The following is an 18383-nucleotide window of genomic DNA, read 5'->3' on the forward strand; positions in this document are numbered from 1 at the left end:
TCCAGATGAAGATATCTATTCATTATCATATATTAAGCTTAAACATCACTTGAATATTCCTGTAAACTTGTAAACCATGCCAGCTGATCTTTAGACCAGAGAACATGTGTTCCACCATTTATGTTCAAATGGAACTCATTTGTGTTCTATTTATAGACACAGGTGATTTCCCAGATCATATCGGACATCGTTTTCTTTGACATTATAATTGATTTACAATGTCTTTTACAAGCTTTCTGTTCTGAACAAAAGTTATTTATCAACAAGAATAAAGTCTTTTACTTTATCTTCAAATAAAGATGGTAAGTTATTATTTGTATGTGTGTTTAGTTTCGGGTGCTCTTTGCACTGACATGTCATCTGTAGGAATAGACAAAATGTGGCGAAAACTTGTGTTCCAGTTACTTATTTTGCTGAAGAAAATTGAACACATAAAGTAGCAAAACTTTTCACATGAATTATGACTTTTGAACACCATTTTGACACTCAGTCCAGGATTTATTTCCTTGAAAAAAGGTAGGGGCGCCCTTATTAGGTCAAATACGGTATATAAAAGGGAGGTTACCTCCCCTTAATCCCTTTGTTCACTATAGTTGTACTTTGTTATAAAAATATTGAATATTCAAAACGTTTAGAAGATACATTTTGTTCATTAGTCAAAACACTACCATTTAAACATTTAAAAAATTAAACTTTTGAATTCAAAAAGAACTTTTTGCAAAAATTTTAAATGCATTCTTATCATAGACAAGATTCATGCAATTCAAACGAAATTTTCAAACCATTGTCAAGATCATGCGAAAACTAGAATTATCATCAAAAATAAGGAGAAAGTTGATGAGAACAAAACTTATGAGATTGTATAAAGAAACAATATCATATGCCAGCATGAAGATTGACAGATAAATGTCAAAATGTGACTCTCCACGAAATACATCTCTCAGCATAAAAATAACCGTTTCCATGTGCAACCGGTAGGATCTAGAATGAGATACTGGCAAGTTGTAGCCAAGTATGTAACACAAACACAACTCTCTCAGTAATAATTCAAAGCCAACAATGGAACGCATTCAGATTTACCTTAAATATTCCAAAAGTGTTTCCATATTGGTACTAGAATTAGTAAAATCATCATAATTTGATCAATAAATTTGAAATTCTGCAATAAATAAAAGAAGTTCTAAAATATTACTCAATATAGAACAATTACCTCACTGTACTCTATTTAAGAGTGATCTCCAATCACATAGTACCAGTAAATAGTGCTACAATCTTCCAGAGCTAGAAAAATCATACAAGTGGACTTATAAACACTAGTACTGCACTATATTCTCACTATATTCTCAAAATATCTAAAAAAAAAACAACAAACATCAGAACAATACCATGAAGGAAAAAAATGCATTTCCAGGTAACAACTTCAGTCAACAAATTAATAACAGAAAAGAAATAATGAATTTTACATTAATTATTGGTGAAACTGAAAATCAAAATAATAAAATTAGCACATGCAGATGTCATACAGAGTAAAATAGTTAGTCAGGTTACTAAACAGTCTTTCATTTCCAACATCATCCGAGGGTATACTGGTACCAGTAGATACAAACGTATTGATTTTTCATACTTCAGCGAATACATCAGTAGACATTCAAACCATTCTGGTTAGGTAAAAATGAGTTCATAAATATTGATACATGTTTCTAGTAACTTGTAATGTGAACATCAAATATGTTGGTTAATAGTTACGAAAAACTGCTCAATACTTTGAATGAAAAATTTGGTCAGGCGTCCATTTCAAAATCCTCCTTAAGTAGAAAAATTACTCAAATCTGTGTTTCCTCAAGATCCGGTTTCAACTGATTTTTTAACATCAATGAACTTTGGAGAGGTCGTATAACAGGGGCCATATACCTCTGTATATACATCTAGTGTCAATAGACAGCTAGGTGAGACTTCTGGTTTGTGAAATTATTTAAAAGAATAATACATACCGGTAGTTCTCGTGCGGAGTCTAGGTTCACCATCAGTAGAGACGAGGATAACTCTGTACCGTCAGTATTCTTCTCCATGTGCTGCAGGGTCTATAAGTCCAGAAAAAAACGTGTTAAACATCATAACAGGTATAATCTAACGAAAACATTACAAATGTGTCAATTCTAGAACAAAGAATCAAATAATACTAATTCTGAGTCGAAACTTACACATTAATGTTAATCTCTCATTGTATCTCAAGTTAAGTTCTAGAAATCTAAACTGTATTAAGTGTAAGACAATTAAAAAGGTATTTGGGGAAAACATTATAAGAAACGGGACTTTTAAAAGAACAGAAAAACAACTCATTAAACATGTTAAAAAGAAATCTAACAAACTTATTAGTTAACAAAAATTGTATCAATACTGTTATAACAAATATAAATACTTGTGTATGATTTGGCTCATTTATCTTCCTTATAATTAATCTTCTTCTAGCTATATAAATCTACTTGTGTATCAAATGAAAGTTTTCTGGGGCTATAAATACAGCAACTAAAGAGGTCTATACCTTATAGATTTAGCCTCTAAGCTATAATATAATTCCAATCTAGGATTATCTACATATATTAAGGTGAATAATATACAAATGAATATGTATCAGAATTTTTATTCAATTTTGAGGATAACAATTGTCATGATTATTAGCCAAAGAATTATTATCACATTTGTTTCTTCTTGAATATCCACTTAAGATTTTCATTAAAATGTCAAGATTTTCATATGAATTTTTTAAATTCTGAACCAGCACAGATTAAGAAATTGTGTTCCATTATAATAATTATACTGTATTGAGCACACAGGCAGCTCATTCTCAATCTGAATCTTCGAAAAAAACTTAGTCCTTATTTCATACTTTTAGGAATATAAAATAGCTTGTTTCAGAAATATTTAGTCAGTGTGAGAATTCTGTGATGGTCACTTAAATAGATAGAAATGAGTTTTGAAATCCATTTTATGAAGTAAATATAAACCTATCTACAGCCACACCATCATTAAGTATGATTAGATCTCATGACAAAAAATAAAGGGATTTCTTCAATTTTAAATGTACATCATAATTTCTTCAGTAAAGAAAAGAAATTTCTAATGTGATTATTAATTTTTTTATTTAATCCTGGAAACAAAAACAAAAACATGTATCAAATTTAAAGTACAAACACCATTACTTTACACAATTAATATTACTGAATGAATACTGAATATAGGTGATACCATTAATATTTTATCAATCGTCAATTAATGGTTCTGTATGATGTGGCTGTAGTGTGTCTTCACTTAGTAATATGAGGAGCATGTTACGTGCTCACAGATAAGGGGAGATAAGCCAAGCAGATGAGATGAACTGATAAATGATAGTTGTTTTAAAAAGAATGCAGACCTTATTTAAACCTTTCAGAGAATTTATCAGGGAGTTTTTATTTTCATACTTCAAATTTAACATCAAATCAACTATTCAGTGCTAATGATATGTTCATTAAGAACTCTATAAAACACATAAATCTATGTCTTTTTTTTCTAAACATGTAAATACATAATTGTGTAATGTGTATCACACAAACATTATTTGAAAAGACCACACAGACTTTGGCCCTTAGTATTTCCCTCAGCCCCTCACCTCATGCCTGTTATATTCAAACATTTCCCTAATAAGCATGTCCAAATACCTACTACACATTTGTGCTACCATATACCATTGTATGACACCATCACATACACAAAACATGTGTATGAACCTGTACATCTTTTGTGATAGACCTGTAAATATTGCAGACTTGGTTTGGTTTTTTCTTGTTCAACGACCTATAGACCTGTAAATATTGCAGACTTGGTTTGGTTTTTTCTTGTTCAACGACTTATAGACCTGTAAATATTGCAGACTTGGTTTGGTTTTTTCTTGTTCAACGACTTATAGACCTGTTAATGTTGGAGACTTGGCTTGTTTTGTCTTGTTCAACGACTTATAGACCTGTTAATATTGTAGACTTGGTTTGGTTTTTTCTTGTTCAACGACTTATAGACCTGTTAATATTGCAGACTTGGTTTGGTTTTGTCTTGTTTAATTACCTATCAGTATCAACAGCTGTAGTCATTTTAAGTATAGCAGATAAAAATCTCAAGACCTACTACATACTCCATATGGAAGGATATCTTTTTATTTAAATCATTTTACAGTGTATTTAATTAAAAATATCAGATTAATATTTTCGTAGAATAAAACAAAAGCATTTAAAAATGTTCTGTTTATAGTTTGAGATATGAGGAAATGTAAGTTAGTGATATTGGTGATTTAAATTGTTACTACATCTTGGTGAGGCTTTCTGTATGACAATGAATATGAAGATGTGTATGCAGAATGTTGAACCAGTATATAAAGTAGTTATTAATGACAAAAGGTTCAAACTACAACAAACCACTCTAGAACAGAAAACCAGCAAATTCACTTACCAGAAACATACAGACACATGTGTAACGAAAAACAAATAAGTAAGAGTTACAAAAGCAGTGTAAACAAAATAAGGAAATTAATAAAAATCTAGTGGGTTACAATGCATTGGTCCTCATATACTCCCTTAATCACACCAATTAAATTGTTAGCTAATTGCCAAAAACAAGTTAGCAGAAGTTTGTTATCTAAAATACTTATTATCCATCATAAAATCATGAAGTTATCAAATCATAAGATATGAAATTTTTTTTAAACTACATGTATATTGATCTGAATTAAGGCTCCATTAAAATTCATACTAGAATTAGGTTAAGCTCCTATTATAATGACTGATTCTTGAAGAAATCGTTGACAATCAAACTCAAATCTTATATTTTTTAAGACATTTACATGTAGATACCGCTAAACATTAAGAAAAGCTACGTTACTGGAGGGACACAGGACTTGTTGGTGTAGGTTTCTTAATTATTTATTGGTTCTTAATCAATCTATTGGTTCTTAATTTATTTATTGGTTCTTAATTAGTTTATTGGTGTTCACCATCTACTCATTTTGATCAGATTCCTAAAATTTCATAAGTAATTGAGCGATCTTCAATAATAATTGAAGATACTGATTCCATGCACCAGGTCGATCAAAACAGATTTTCCAACATGCATCTCATGTCTCTAAAATATGGGGAAACAAGGAAAACCTCATCTACACTGGAGACTAGTTAGCTAAAGCCATCTTGACTGAATGACAACACAGTCAGCATATTTTTAGACATGCATTCCCTGGTAGGACATCTTGGTTAATTAATACCTATTATTGACCATTACCAACACTGGTAGAGGGTAGTATAGTCGGTAAAGGAGTGTGTCTGGTAAAATTTATCGTTAATGCATTGAATTTAGTTGAATTTAGGAAGAGAAACATAAATGAACACTAACAGAACTGTTTAAGTAGCTTCATTATTTCTTCATTACAATCTTAATCAGATAGTAAGTAAATCCTCTATTTAATTTATATTAAAACATTTTAGAATGGACTTTAATTTAACCAGCCCATACATGTACATTTTAGCAGCATATGTATTATTTACCAGCCCAGGTAGTTGAATTTAATGCTTAATTCTAAAGGAACTTAAATTATTTTTTCCTAAAAAGCTATTGAAAATGATTTTTACTGAGTCAAATTACAATAGAATGTTTGCTGTATATATGGTCCATTTTGATTTTTCTATTTCACTTTCAGGTAAAGCATTGTTTTAAAAAAAAACAAAAAAACAATCCTTGATCAAAAGTGGTTACTTTGAAGTAGATTTACAGCTTGTTCCTTTTATGTATTTCGTACTATTTTAGATCTACGTGGTTATTGAAAGTTTGAAGTTTCACAAAAAAATTTACAAAACTACATTTTAGTAAAATATATATTATTTCTTTAACAGTGCAACCATCACCATTTTAATTAATATTGTCATATGTATACAAGCAAAATCATCCCATCTTTTCAATTGTCTTTGTGATTCAATAGATAAATTTATAAATTCACTTTATAAGTAAAAAAACCAGATTCATAATTCTAGAATTATTTAAATCAATCCGTGATGCTATTAATAACCGAGGACTGGGTGTAGCTGACTGATTACAATAGACATGTAAGTATGTATACCAGGGCACCCATCTAAAGACAAACGCTTGCCATGATTTTTACCTGTGTCTTTATCTTCGCCTGTTAAAAAGTGGAATCTTACTAGTATCTAAACACTTCTTATAAACAAGACACACAAAACTTGAAACATTATTGTACTGAAGTAAAAAAGCATTAGGTGTGACAATTTAAAAACAAAAATATTATTGTTTAAGCTACACAACACATCTAAGGTTAAAATGTACAGTAAAACATGTTTATTCTGAACTTATAATGAAGTCAACATTGGTATGGAGATATTTTGTTGATGTCAACACTGGCCTAAATCTTAAGGTTTTAAAATTGCTAATTTCTTAGGTCCAAAAGTTCATGATGAATATTTTACAGTAAATCTAAGAATTTCTTAGATCTCTATGATTTATATACAATGTAATTGTGTTTTATAGTTATGGTAGAAATTAATTGTTGGATCCTTATGGTTCAAAATAAACATGTTTTACTATAAAGAAATCTTTTTTTATATCTTGAAATCATAATAAATATTGTACATATCTTTTTAGGGAACCGATTATAATTATTGTTTATATATCTGTAGGGAACCGATTGTAAATATTGTTTAGATATCTATAGAGAACCAATTATAGATATTGTTCATAACTCTGTGGAGAACCGATTATAAAAAACATTCATAATTATTAAGAGAACTGATTTCTTTTGTTTCCTAGGCTTTGTTTTATGATTTTTTTTCCTGTGGGGAATGAATTATTAGTTCTCCTTTAAAATTGATTGTATTGTGAGATATGTGAATTCACACAATTTTTTGACAGCAATTCAAGAGGCTTAAACTTAATCTAGAATTCTTTGGTAACAGAGCTTCAAGTTATCAGATTAACTCACAAGCAACACGGCATCTGACATTTTTAGCAATAATAGATTATTGATAAATTTTCACTGAAATATAGAAAGTTAGAAGTGTTACAAGCCAAAAAAATGTTGTTTCCCGTATACCAAAAATTACAACATCAAATCAAATTGTTTAAAAGGGTTTAGCATGTCTTCTGCATCACTGAATACCTTACTACAGGAAAGCCATCTGAGTGGACCGTACTTACATGGTCGAGGATTGAAGGGTCCTTAGACAGGTAATTCCACACCAGCTTAATGTGAATCAGGCCTTGTTTGACATCTTCCAGAGGGAGCCACTGTGTACAATAAAAATGACACATACTACAAATAGGGGGAGACAATTACAGAGCAGTTTGTATTATGTTATATAGCATCGTTACAAACTTTGTAAGTGCATGAAAAATTACTGTGTCTGGTTGGATGTATTTTATCATATCAATATATATCCATGTAAATGATGAAACTTTTATGCCACAAAGTACATCAAGTTCCACTGCTTATTGACTAAAGAACAAATACTATTAGGTTAAGGGCTATTCCAGTGAAATATCAACGCAACAGGCTTGTCATAAAGGGACCACCCACTGAATGATTTAATTAAAAGAGTACTATATAATAGGCAACACATTCTGCAGCACCCACACTGCATAGAATTTCTTTATTTCTATATTCCTCCTGTAGGATATAAATTTTACTGGAATACAGCCCTTAACACTAGTACCATTAATAGAAGCTCATCAAATACTGACAACCCTTAAAACTACTATCATTAATACATCATCAAATACTGACAATCATCGACAGCCAATAAAACTTCTATGGAATGAGAGAAAATCTGGAATCGCAGAAACACTTAAATAAATTGATATCAGCATGCACTGTTTGCTTCTACCATTGTATAAATAGTTTTACAAAACAACATCATGTAATACGTACAGAGTCGGTCGTGCCATCCTTGGACACCGAGGATATAGCAATATTCACACTGCAAAAGATCGAAAAAGGAAGTCCATCAATGTCCAAATAATATCAAACATAATTTACAAAAACAATGGGTTCTCTAAATTCAACACTGTTAATATGACTTTGTGGAAGATCAGAAAAAAAGGAATGAATATCTAAACTAATACTCAAATAACCTCACACCCGTAATGTCAGACTGGAAATATGGAAAACTAACTAAACATCTTGGTGTGTTATCAATCATTGTATTTCCTCCTTTTAAATATTTTCTCCTTTCAAACTTTCTGATTGTATTAACTTGCATAGCAGAAGCAAAACTTTTGGTAATAGGAACAAAACAATCTAGAAATACAATAAAACTAAATGAAAATATTCATGTCAAGTTGGCAAACTTGTTTTCCTTCTAAAATCTGATAATTAACAAAACTGATATTATAAAACAAAATACTCCTTATCAAGGTTTAGTATGTATTTTAGTAATTCATATGCACTTTTCAGATGTAGATTTCAGAGGCAATTAGGATATATATTTTAATGATTGAGGAGGCAATTCATAATATATGTATTAGACATTTTTCATTGATTGAGGAGGCAATTCATAATACAAGTACAAGATATTTTTCACTGAATGAGACATGTATATAATAATTATACATTGTATAATATGAATATTGACAGAACATGCATTGAAAGTAGAACAGTAATATTCATGCTATCCATATGTAACAGTGTTGTGGTATGGTACAGAAAATTTTATTGCAAACTTTTTAAGAAGGAAATGTTCAAGTGCAAATTAAGTCTATGACTATACAATGCAAAAGTCATTGTGCAGATAATTACGAGAACTGCTTCATCAAGAATTTGTCATTAAGGGAAGGTTAATCATTGTTTTAAATCACATTACTATTCTGTTGAAATACTTGCATCATTCCATTAAACACTCACTTGGAATTTCCACAACTGACAAACATTACAAGAAACAATAAATTTACTGAAAACATTATCGAGCCCAATAGATAAGATTAGTATTTGCTCATGATAATGGATTATGCTATCAATATCGTAGAAGTTTCGCAACTTACATTAAAATTTGATTATTAATATAAACACTGCCCCTCCTTACAGGTCTAAGTCTTTCATTTTATTGATTTTTAATTCAACATCAATATGAAAAACTTCATGTATATCCAACATGGAGATGACTAAAACAGTTGAATTTCAATACAGAGATTCACCATTAACAGTTAACACCACACAAAATTGTGTTAAATATAATTAAGGATTTCTCACCATCCCAGATCATCATCCTTACTGCCTGGATCCTCATCCTTGAGCTCAATATCAACATACTGACCGTCCTTGATGTCAATGATAGTCTACAAAAATTTAATTTCAATTACAGCATACATCTCATGTTATCTTTACTTCTGTTTGTCACAAGAATAGCACAGCTGTACTAAATGTTGTCCTGTTTTATAATATGCGACTTTAAATAAAATTTCTTGACTCTTGAATCTATGTTGTAATCAATTAGTCATATTCTTTACATACCACTTCACAATCTATATTTTACAAAAAAACATACTGCAGCACATTCCATTTTGTGTCACTTATCAAATCTGTTCTAACACCAGATATGATTGGTTGATCAAAATTTTCAGCAATCATCTGCCAATTTCAGTCCAAATGATGAGACTTTACACAGAAGGTGGTTAAATAAAAACAACTATTCTTGGCTGTTGAATGCGTTTTCTTCACAATAATAATAAATTTGTTAATGAAAATCTAATTTTGGAAACCTCTGCCTAATTTTGATTTAATACAGTTCACTAGACCACAGGGTCCTACTTTACTGATAGCAATTCACAAGTGACAATGAGCTATAACTTAGATTTCAGACACAAGTGTGATATTACTTCAGAGCCTCTTACCTCAAAAACAGCATTCCACTCTGGGTTAACAGTGTTATTGATGACTTTGGTCTTAAACTTCTTTGCTCCAACTGAAAATACACATAATAAAACAAATTCAGCTGCTTGTTAATTGAAAATTATAAAAACGACCTGTATCAACCTGTATTTTTTGTTGCAGCAAATATCTTCAAATGCTTAAAAGCAAGAGAAAAATATGTTTTTTAAAGAGTGCTAGCTATCTACATGCACAAGATGGAATGTGAATAAATACCAAAATGATCTGAAAATTCTTTTTCCGATTTCATAAATGAAGAACAGTACCTGTAATTTGAATTTACATTCATGATAGAAATGTGGGTAAACAAACAGACAAACCAATGTCAGCATCATCATTACCTTTCACTACAGCATATGGGTCCGACTTTCCTTTCTTGGCGAATCCAATGTCTGCTCTAATAAGGTCTTTGGCCCCTAATACATGGATACGCAGTACTCCCTGTAATCAAAACAGGGTGTAGCTGGATGATATTAATTCGTGTTTCAATTAAATTCTGCTAAAAATGTATATTGTAAAATATTCTGTACCAGATTTATTGATGACAGAGTCATAGTGAAATGTATCATGTCGTACTGTCAGTATGTGATAACTTGATGTAATTGTCAATGTACTCATTTGTATGGGAAAATAATAATTAATAGTAATCTGGGAAAATAATAATTAATAGTAATCATAACAACTTGAAGTTCTTCACTGTATCACGACAATAAAGCTATCTCTAATCCATTCACAAGTTATTATCTGTGGCTATCAAGCCTTTTGCTACCAGCCAAAGTCTTTTGACTCCAAAGGGAGCATATAGCCAGGACTGCCATTGGAATTTGGAGCTACAAAATGTAAAAGCTTGCACACAAAATGTTCAGCAACCAATCATGTTCTCTTATACAGCTAAGTTGACTTGAACACAACATAGAATTATCTTGTTCAAGGGTACAACATGGTATCCATGCAGGGACTCAAACTAGCAACCTTTTGATCAGGTAGCCCAGTGTCCATTATGAGACCACAGTGCCTCCTATACATAATATATAGGTATATATATCTATTACACTTACATCAGGCTGGGGATACCTCAACATCATCAGGTTGACATCCTGCACCATGGGAACAACAATCCTATTGGGCAACACCATAATGTTGGAAATCTGTTCCGCAATAATTGTATCCAACATGTCGCTACAAAAAACGAACATAATCGGAATCAGGATGGTCTCTTCTCATGAATGTAAAGAACATATTACTTAATGTATATATTATTGTTCAACTTTGTCATATGAAATTCATTATAGTGCATTTATATTTCCATGAATCAGCAGCAATTTTTCATTCAAATTAGATCATAATTCAGTGAGCAATGCAGTGTGCTTTCACAGACAGGGAAAATATTTCATCTCAATCATTGCTTTCATTATCAACTTTGGAGTGAAAATGATAAAATGAAATAATGATGTATCAAATTAGCTTTCCATGTAGATACCAATACATTTCTATTCAACCACAAGTATATCTACAAACACATTCCTTTCCCAAAGATTACATAGGTGTTTACCTGAGACCTGGGAGGTCCAGAGAGTTGGCAAGTCCTGTCAGATTAAAGTCGATGTCCTGGCAATAGAGTAAAATACTGTTACAATTGTACTGTAGACACTTCAGTTTAAAGGTCAGAAATGATGTTAACAATTATCATCTATAAAGTTTGAATGGTCAGGTGGCAGTGACCGTTACACACCTGTCTTTACCTAGGTGACCACAGCTCATTTCCTCAATCGGACATGAAAAGGAATGGGGGTCACCTGCCTTACTCATGGATTTTCCCTGATTAATAGTTCTCTCAAGTTTCCTTCCACAGCAAGACCCCTCGCATGCCTCCATCCAGGCCAACAATACTAACAGTGACTTGTTGTATTAAATTGTTTCACAGTTGTAAAATAAATAATGTTCATGGTATTTATCACAGGTACTCATGATCACTGCAGGTAGATAATAAAGGACTCCCCCAATGCCTATTACAAGTACACTGCAATACCTCTATGGTAAAGTACCATTTTTTTTGTTTTTTATCATCCGAGATGAAGCTTTAGAGTTTTGCCTACTTCGTTAATTAAAATTTTCATTGAAATAGTAATGACTAAAACATTATCAATTTTGAAGCTGTCATGTCACACAATCTGAAGACATAAATATGTAAAATAAAAACAATTCAAACCCTGTCCCCTTTCCCTTATCCTTAAATACTTTACAGAATAGAAACTTGATACAGTGTGACCCAGTGGAGATACATTGTACACCTTACCGGGGTGTTGATGAAGAAGAAACTCATCCCGCCAAACAGTGGAATCTGACCAATCAGAGGTTTGAAGATCACTCTCAGTGTCCCACGCAACTGTCAATGTTAATCAATTTATAGCATGAATATCTAGTTAATTATAGCATGAATATCTAGTTAATTATAGCATGAATATCTAGTTAATTATAGCATGAATATCTAGTTAATTATAGCATGAATATCTAGTTAATTATAGCATGAATATCTAGTTAATTATTAATCAGTACTTATAACATATAGATAGTTTAACATATCTACAAATCATTGGCTCTCAAGAATATTTGAACCAAAATATACTATATTTGATTTTTTTCTGGTCTGCAACAATTACCTTTAGCTTACCCTAAAAAAAAAAGCTTCAAATCCTTTTTCAAACTTTCGAACATCCAAAAAATATGAAAGCCTGCAGCATTTATCGGCCCCAATGTTTTAGCTACTGTTTGCAGTTGATGATATTCATTTGTTATACAAAATTCAATGTCATTTCACTTTGGAAGAGAAAAGTTGACATCCAGAGCACTGTACCTGAAGATCCTTGATTCCAGCTGTAATACCCTTGACCTTGACCTCAATGAAGCTGTCACTGCTGTAGCTGTTAACACAAAAGAGTACACACTACTGCATCATGGGAGTTCAATATGACTGTCAAATTGTACATACTGCTGCATCATAGGAGTTCAATATGATGGTCAAAATAGTACACACTGCAGCTGTTGTATCATGGGAGTTTAATATGGCAGTACACTACTGTATCATGGGAGTTTAATATGACAGTACACTACTGTATCATGGGAGTTTAATATGGCAGTACACTACTGTATCATGGGAGTTTAATATGGCAGTACACTACTGTATCATGGGAGTTTAATATGGCAGTACACTACTGTATCATGGGAGTTTAATATGGCAGTACACTACTGTATCATGGGAGTTTAATATGGCAGTACACTACTGTATCATGGGAGTTTAATATGGCAGTACACTGTTGTATCATGGGAGTTTAATATGGCAGTACACTACTGTATCATGGGAGTTTAATATGGCAGTACACTACTGTATCATGGGAGTTTAATATGGCAGTCAAAAGAGTAGACACTACTGTATTATGGGAGTTCAATATGACAGTCAAAATATAAATAGTACACTTACAAGATTTTATTTGACATACTTACATGATATCAAGATCAAGATAAATTTCGTCACGGCGGACATTCTCGGTGTAAACCTTCACACCTCCGATCCTGGGAGGCTATTTGGAGAAGAGAAGAATGTTATTTTTATATGTTTACTATTTTCTGATCAAGAATATTACACAATCATTCATATCACAATCAATGTTTATGATGCATAGATGATATTCCTATTGATAACAAGCTCCTTCCCATTTTGCCCCTTTCACTGTAGGAGTATGGGTTACATTATAGGTGGGTATGTAGGGAGAGGATATGGACTGTTATATATAAGGCTCACTACCTTATCCATGATGCATAGGACTGCAGTGCAAACTTGGTAGGAGTTGGGTGCCCTGAAACAAGCCTGGCCTATTTCTTCAAAATTGTTGGAAACAGATGATTATTGATGATCCAGTAATAAATTCACTTCATGTAATTAATCACCTGTTAAATCATATTATAGGTTGTATTATTTAATTCTGGGCCTGAAGGATTTATAAACCATGTTAAAATGACATATACACGTACTGGTTCCTGATGACCTCCATACTTACAATATCTCCGAGGTCAATCTGAGTGAACCTGAAGGATCCAACAGTAGAGTGACTTTGTTGGATCTTCTCCTGAATGGAGTCCATCAGTAGTTTCTTCACATAATCCCCAATGAATGGCCAGATCTGGTCCAGAATCTAGCAAGCAAAAAAATATTCAAGTATATTGCAAAAACCATCTCTGTGATTTTACACTTTCTTAATCATTAAACATTATCTTGAATAATATGTCCATGATTTCAGTAATATTGCATGCAGCATATCAGAATTTATTTTGGGTTTGAAATGTAAATTTTCCTTGAAAGCAAAGATTATGCAAACATCATTAATTATGCATGTTATATAAAACACCCCAGTGAAGTTACTTTATCTTAAAGACATTGTGTTTTAATAATAAATCTCTCCTGCATGAATACTGAAAATTCAGTAATTTATTGTATTTGTTTTGGGTTTTAAATACTTTCCTTGAAGTATGATCATGATAACCTTCTAACAGAGGTCAAGAAAATATTTGCATAGACATTCATCTGACAAGACCAGCTTTCTATTGACAACCTGTTGTGTGTGTACACAAGAGGACAGTGACAAACATGGTATTCCACATTTAGATATATGTAACCCTGTATTACAACCTTCCTAAAGAAATGTGTATTATTTTTGGGGATCATATCAGGTAACCCATCCCACGCTTTACCTTGACAGTACTGAAGCCTTATTGGGGATCATATTATACAGGTAACCCATCCCACGCCTTACCTTGACAGTACTGAAGCCTTATTGGGGATCATATTATACAGGTAACCCATCCCACGCCTTACCTTGACAGTACTGAAGCCTTATTGGGGATCATATTATACAGGTAACCCATCCCACGCCTTACCTTGACAGTACTGAAGCCTTATTGGGGATCATATTATACAGGTAACCCATCCCGCGCCTTACCTTGACAGTACTGAAGCCTTATATATAATTTTGCATATAAATGGCTTTAAATGTTATCAGCATGAAATTTTTATTTGTTTATGCTTCACTAATATGTTCACAAGTTATATTTAAAGCATAAGATTGTTTAAACTAATTCACTTCCCATATTTACAAGTGCATTGTTATATAAAGCACATGACCATGTTTATTTTTTTCCTTGTGCATTTTGTACAGCACACAACTCTTTTGATAATTCATATTACACCAGCCATATTATTCAGATACACGTTGTAATATCACAGGACTGAAGACCTTGAGGTACAGATATAATCATGCATGACTACCCAACATGAACATCAACTTACAGCCAGAGTACATTATAAGGTACTACTACCATACATCCATCACGTGTTGAGTCAGACAGAGCTAGTAAATACAGTGCTTTGAGGGTTATGTGTGTAGTAGTCGGGGCACAGCTGTATCAATACAGAGACACACCTGACTCCCACATACATATAAATAAAATTCTGAGACCTGTCCTCAAATCCTTATTCTGTTCAGTGTAAACACATATGCACCATTAATTTTCATATACACATACACTATTAATACTTCCAAATTTAAATATGAAGAAATAATAATTATAAATGACCTAATGGAGAAATAATAAGGAAATAAAATGGAGCTGATGCAGTTGTTTTTTTCCACATGAACAGCGATTGTCATTTTGAGGTGGTGTCTTGTAGTAGTTGGTGGCTACCTCACTGAACAACATACAAGAAGCCAGTCACAATATCCAGAGCACTCAGGGTAAATCATCATGCCCAAATACCCAACCACAACAACAGCAATATTAATGGACGGTCTAGATCTGTGGTCTCACTCAGCTTCCATGGGTAGGGATTAAACTCTCACCTCAGATCTTTAACTGGGGTTACATTGTTCTCCCATCAATCCCCTCCTGAGAGTTGTTTATGACATCCCCCTACCCCAATAGGTATATGACAGAGAAATTTTCACAAGTATCATTCTCGGCACTGTGATTTATAGATTGTACAAGGGAGTAAAGCTGTTTCTGGAAAAATTTAATGGCAAACTCTTCCAACATGTATCTATGTCAAAAGACTTACCTTGTTAAACCACTCGGCCCTTTCAACATCTGGGAAATGTACCTAAAAAATAAAGAAAATTACCTGTAAATGCAGTTCTTATAAAATTGAGTGTTTCATTGGTATATGATATCTTTGTTTCTCAATAATCCCATTACTAATGGCAATTGTCAACGTTACTTTGCTATAATTTTTTCAGCATGAAAACATACATGCTACATTAAAACAGCAGGAATTAGTGTACTTAGTGATCTCTTTTGCTGAAACTGAGATGGTCGAGCTAATAAGTCACAAAATGGTGGTGTTATTCAGTTGGTTTATATGTGAAGGTGGTGGGGAGATCTTGATAGGCAGTTGTACAGAACCTCTAATTAAGTACAAGTGTATATATGTACATGTATTTTGTCTTAATTTTGTACATGACCTATAAGTATGTACATGGATTTTGTCTTAATTTTGTACATGACCTATAAGTATGTACATGGATTTTGTCTTAATTTTGTACATGACCTATAAGTATGTACATGAATTTTGTCTTAATTGTGTACATGACTTATAAGTGTAGTAGGAGTGGAAAAATGCACAGCCAGACTGGGATTCGAACCCGGGACCTCCGAACACTAGCTGGATGCTCGACCCCGAAGACTTCACAACTCACAACCCAGGTTTGGGTATCCCCTTGTCAAGTATTCACCTCACTTGAAACAAGGTTTGGTCACAGGCACCAAATGTAGTAGGAGTGGAAAAATGCACGGCCAGACCAGGGTTCGAACCCGGGACCTCCAAACAATAGCCGGATGCTCTACCGATTGAGCTATCTGGTCGTCGATGATCGACCCAGTCCAGTTCCGCTACATAAGTATGTACATGTATTTTGTCTTTAATTGTGTACATGACCTTATAATAAGTATGTACATGTATTTTGTCTTTAATTGTGTACTGGACCTGTAGGTAGCTATAGAAATATGTATATATCTACAGTATGTACAGGACCTACAAGGATTGTTTATACAAATGTACACATGTATATACTGTCACTACTTGTAACAGTCTGACTATTGTACTGTGATGAATATACGTCACTGATATGATGTCAGTTTATGCTTGTTGTAGGCTTTTTATATGTACTTTTTTTTTTTAAGTAAATTTATAAAATTATATCCCTAGATGGAAACAGGATTTTTTTGCATTGTATGTAGTTGTCAGAGATCTAGTAAATTATACAAGTGTACAAATTATTGAAATACAGTACAGTGCATTCCGCTTAATCGGGTTGCCTATTTGCGGGGACTTTTTACCCGATTAACCGACTTACCCGATAAGCCGAAATGCACGTCACCATCTTGGATTTGGTCCGTAATGGTTGTTAGACTTGGGTCGATTTTGGATGAAAATATTTGCGTTATTATTGTTAATAAACAGTGTTTTTGTTTGTGTTTTTACTGATGTCAAATTGTCAGATTACTATTACTAATTGTATAAAAATGTGTGTATTAAAATAACAAAACCTTAATGATTTTCTTATTCGCGGCACAGTGCAATCGTAGCACCTCAAATCGGGGGGTCATACATCCCCGTTTCATCCATGTGTTCCTAATTTGACATACGATCTAAGGACTCGCCGACAATTACAGCTAAAATCATTTATGTTTATCATTGACACATTTCTATGTTCGCTTTGAAGTTTAAAATATTCCATATTATTTCCAATTACCAAAGCACAGAGATCGGAGAAACCGAGTTTATTTAGGTCGTTTCCTGTGGTATAAATTTATACGAACTTGACACTGGCAGTCACTGATAAAACAACACGAAATCCAATGTAATGTCTTTTATTAACCAGTTCTAATCCTTACCTGAATAGGAATTATGAGCTAACGTCGGGCGTCTGTCCTTTTACTGCTCGCTACTGATTTTTAACTCACCTGTGTACCGGTGTCGTCACATTTCCCCGTGGCGAACCCCTCACTTTGGATTCGCCACATACAGTAAGCGGTGATATCAATCGATCAGTACATAATTAAGTATTATATAATATATAAATTATCTATACACTGAATATGTATGTAATTATTTATCAAAAAGAATAATAACTGGTAAACCACACCTGGTGCATTTCAACTTTCTATATTATATCAGATATTAATATATTTTCATTTGGATCAAATACATAGCTTTTAATATACTGTTATTATATCAATATTATATGTAACCAAAAGTACATGATTTGACTAAGTATAGACTTTTATATTTAATATAACTTATGTCAGTGAATTGTATCATGCAAATCTTATTTTCGAAGCCAATAAGATCCTGGCTATATGTACAAACTCTGAACTCGTTCTCCAC

General features: G+C 32.6%; 1 protein-coding gene and 1 non-coding gene across 10 annotated transcripts in view; both read right to left on the reverse strand.

Moving 5' to 3' along the window:
* LOC117321780 (extended synaptotagmin-1-like) overlaps nucleotides 1–18383 on the reverse strand; it is a 37707-nt gene that overhangs the window by 14577 nt on the left and 4747 nt on the right. For 3 of the 9 annotated variants that reach the window (XM_033876331.1, XM_033876333.1, XM_033876337.1), the window contains exons 2-15: nucleotides 16056–16097; nucleotides 14005–14139; nucleotides 13451–13527; nucleotides 12804–12870; nucleotides 12246–12335; nucleotides 11502–11557; nucleotides 11008–11128; nucleotides 10291–10390; nucleotides 9913–9983; nucleotides 9272–9357; nucleotides 7955–8003; nucleotides 7225–7314; nucleotides 6176–6193; nucleotides 1992–2081 (exon numbers count right to left, since the gene is read on the reverse strand). In XM_033876331.1, the coding sequence (XP_033732222.1) occupies nucleotides 1992–2081; nucleotides 6176–6193; nucleotides 7225–7314; nucleotides 7955–8003; nucleotides 9272–9357; nucleotides 9913–9983; nucleotides 10291–10390; nucleotides 11008–11128; nucleotides 11502–11557; nucleotides 12246–12335; nucleotides 12804–12870; nucleotides 13451–13527; nucleotides 14005–14139; nucleotides 16056–16097 (1092 nt within the window). The remainder of the gene's footprint in view (nucleotides 1–1991; nucleotides 2082–6175; nucleotides 6194–7224; nucleotides 7315–7954; nucleotides 8004–9271; nucleotides 9358–9912; nucleotides 9984–10290; nucleotides 10391–11007; nucleotides 11129–11501; nucleotides 11558–12245; nucleotides 12336–12803; nucleotides 12871–13450; nucleotides 13528–14004; nucleotides 14140–16055; nucleotides 16098–18383) is intronic. The other 6 variants (XM_033876336.1, XM_033876332.1, XM_033876338.1 and 3 more) reach the window with 3 other exon arrangements.
* Trnan-auu lies at nucleotides 16787–16858 on the reverse strand. Its single transcript has one exon. It is a non-coding gene; the product is annotated as a tRNA-Asn (tRNA).

The sequence above is a fragment of the Pecten maximus genome, chromosome 2, assembly GCF_902652985.1.
Source record: "Pecten maximus chromosome 2, xPecMax1.1, whole genome shotgun sequence".
Lineage (NCBI taxonomy): Eukaryota > Metazoa > Mollusca > Bivalvia > Pectinida > Pectinidae > Pecten > Pecten maximus.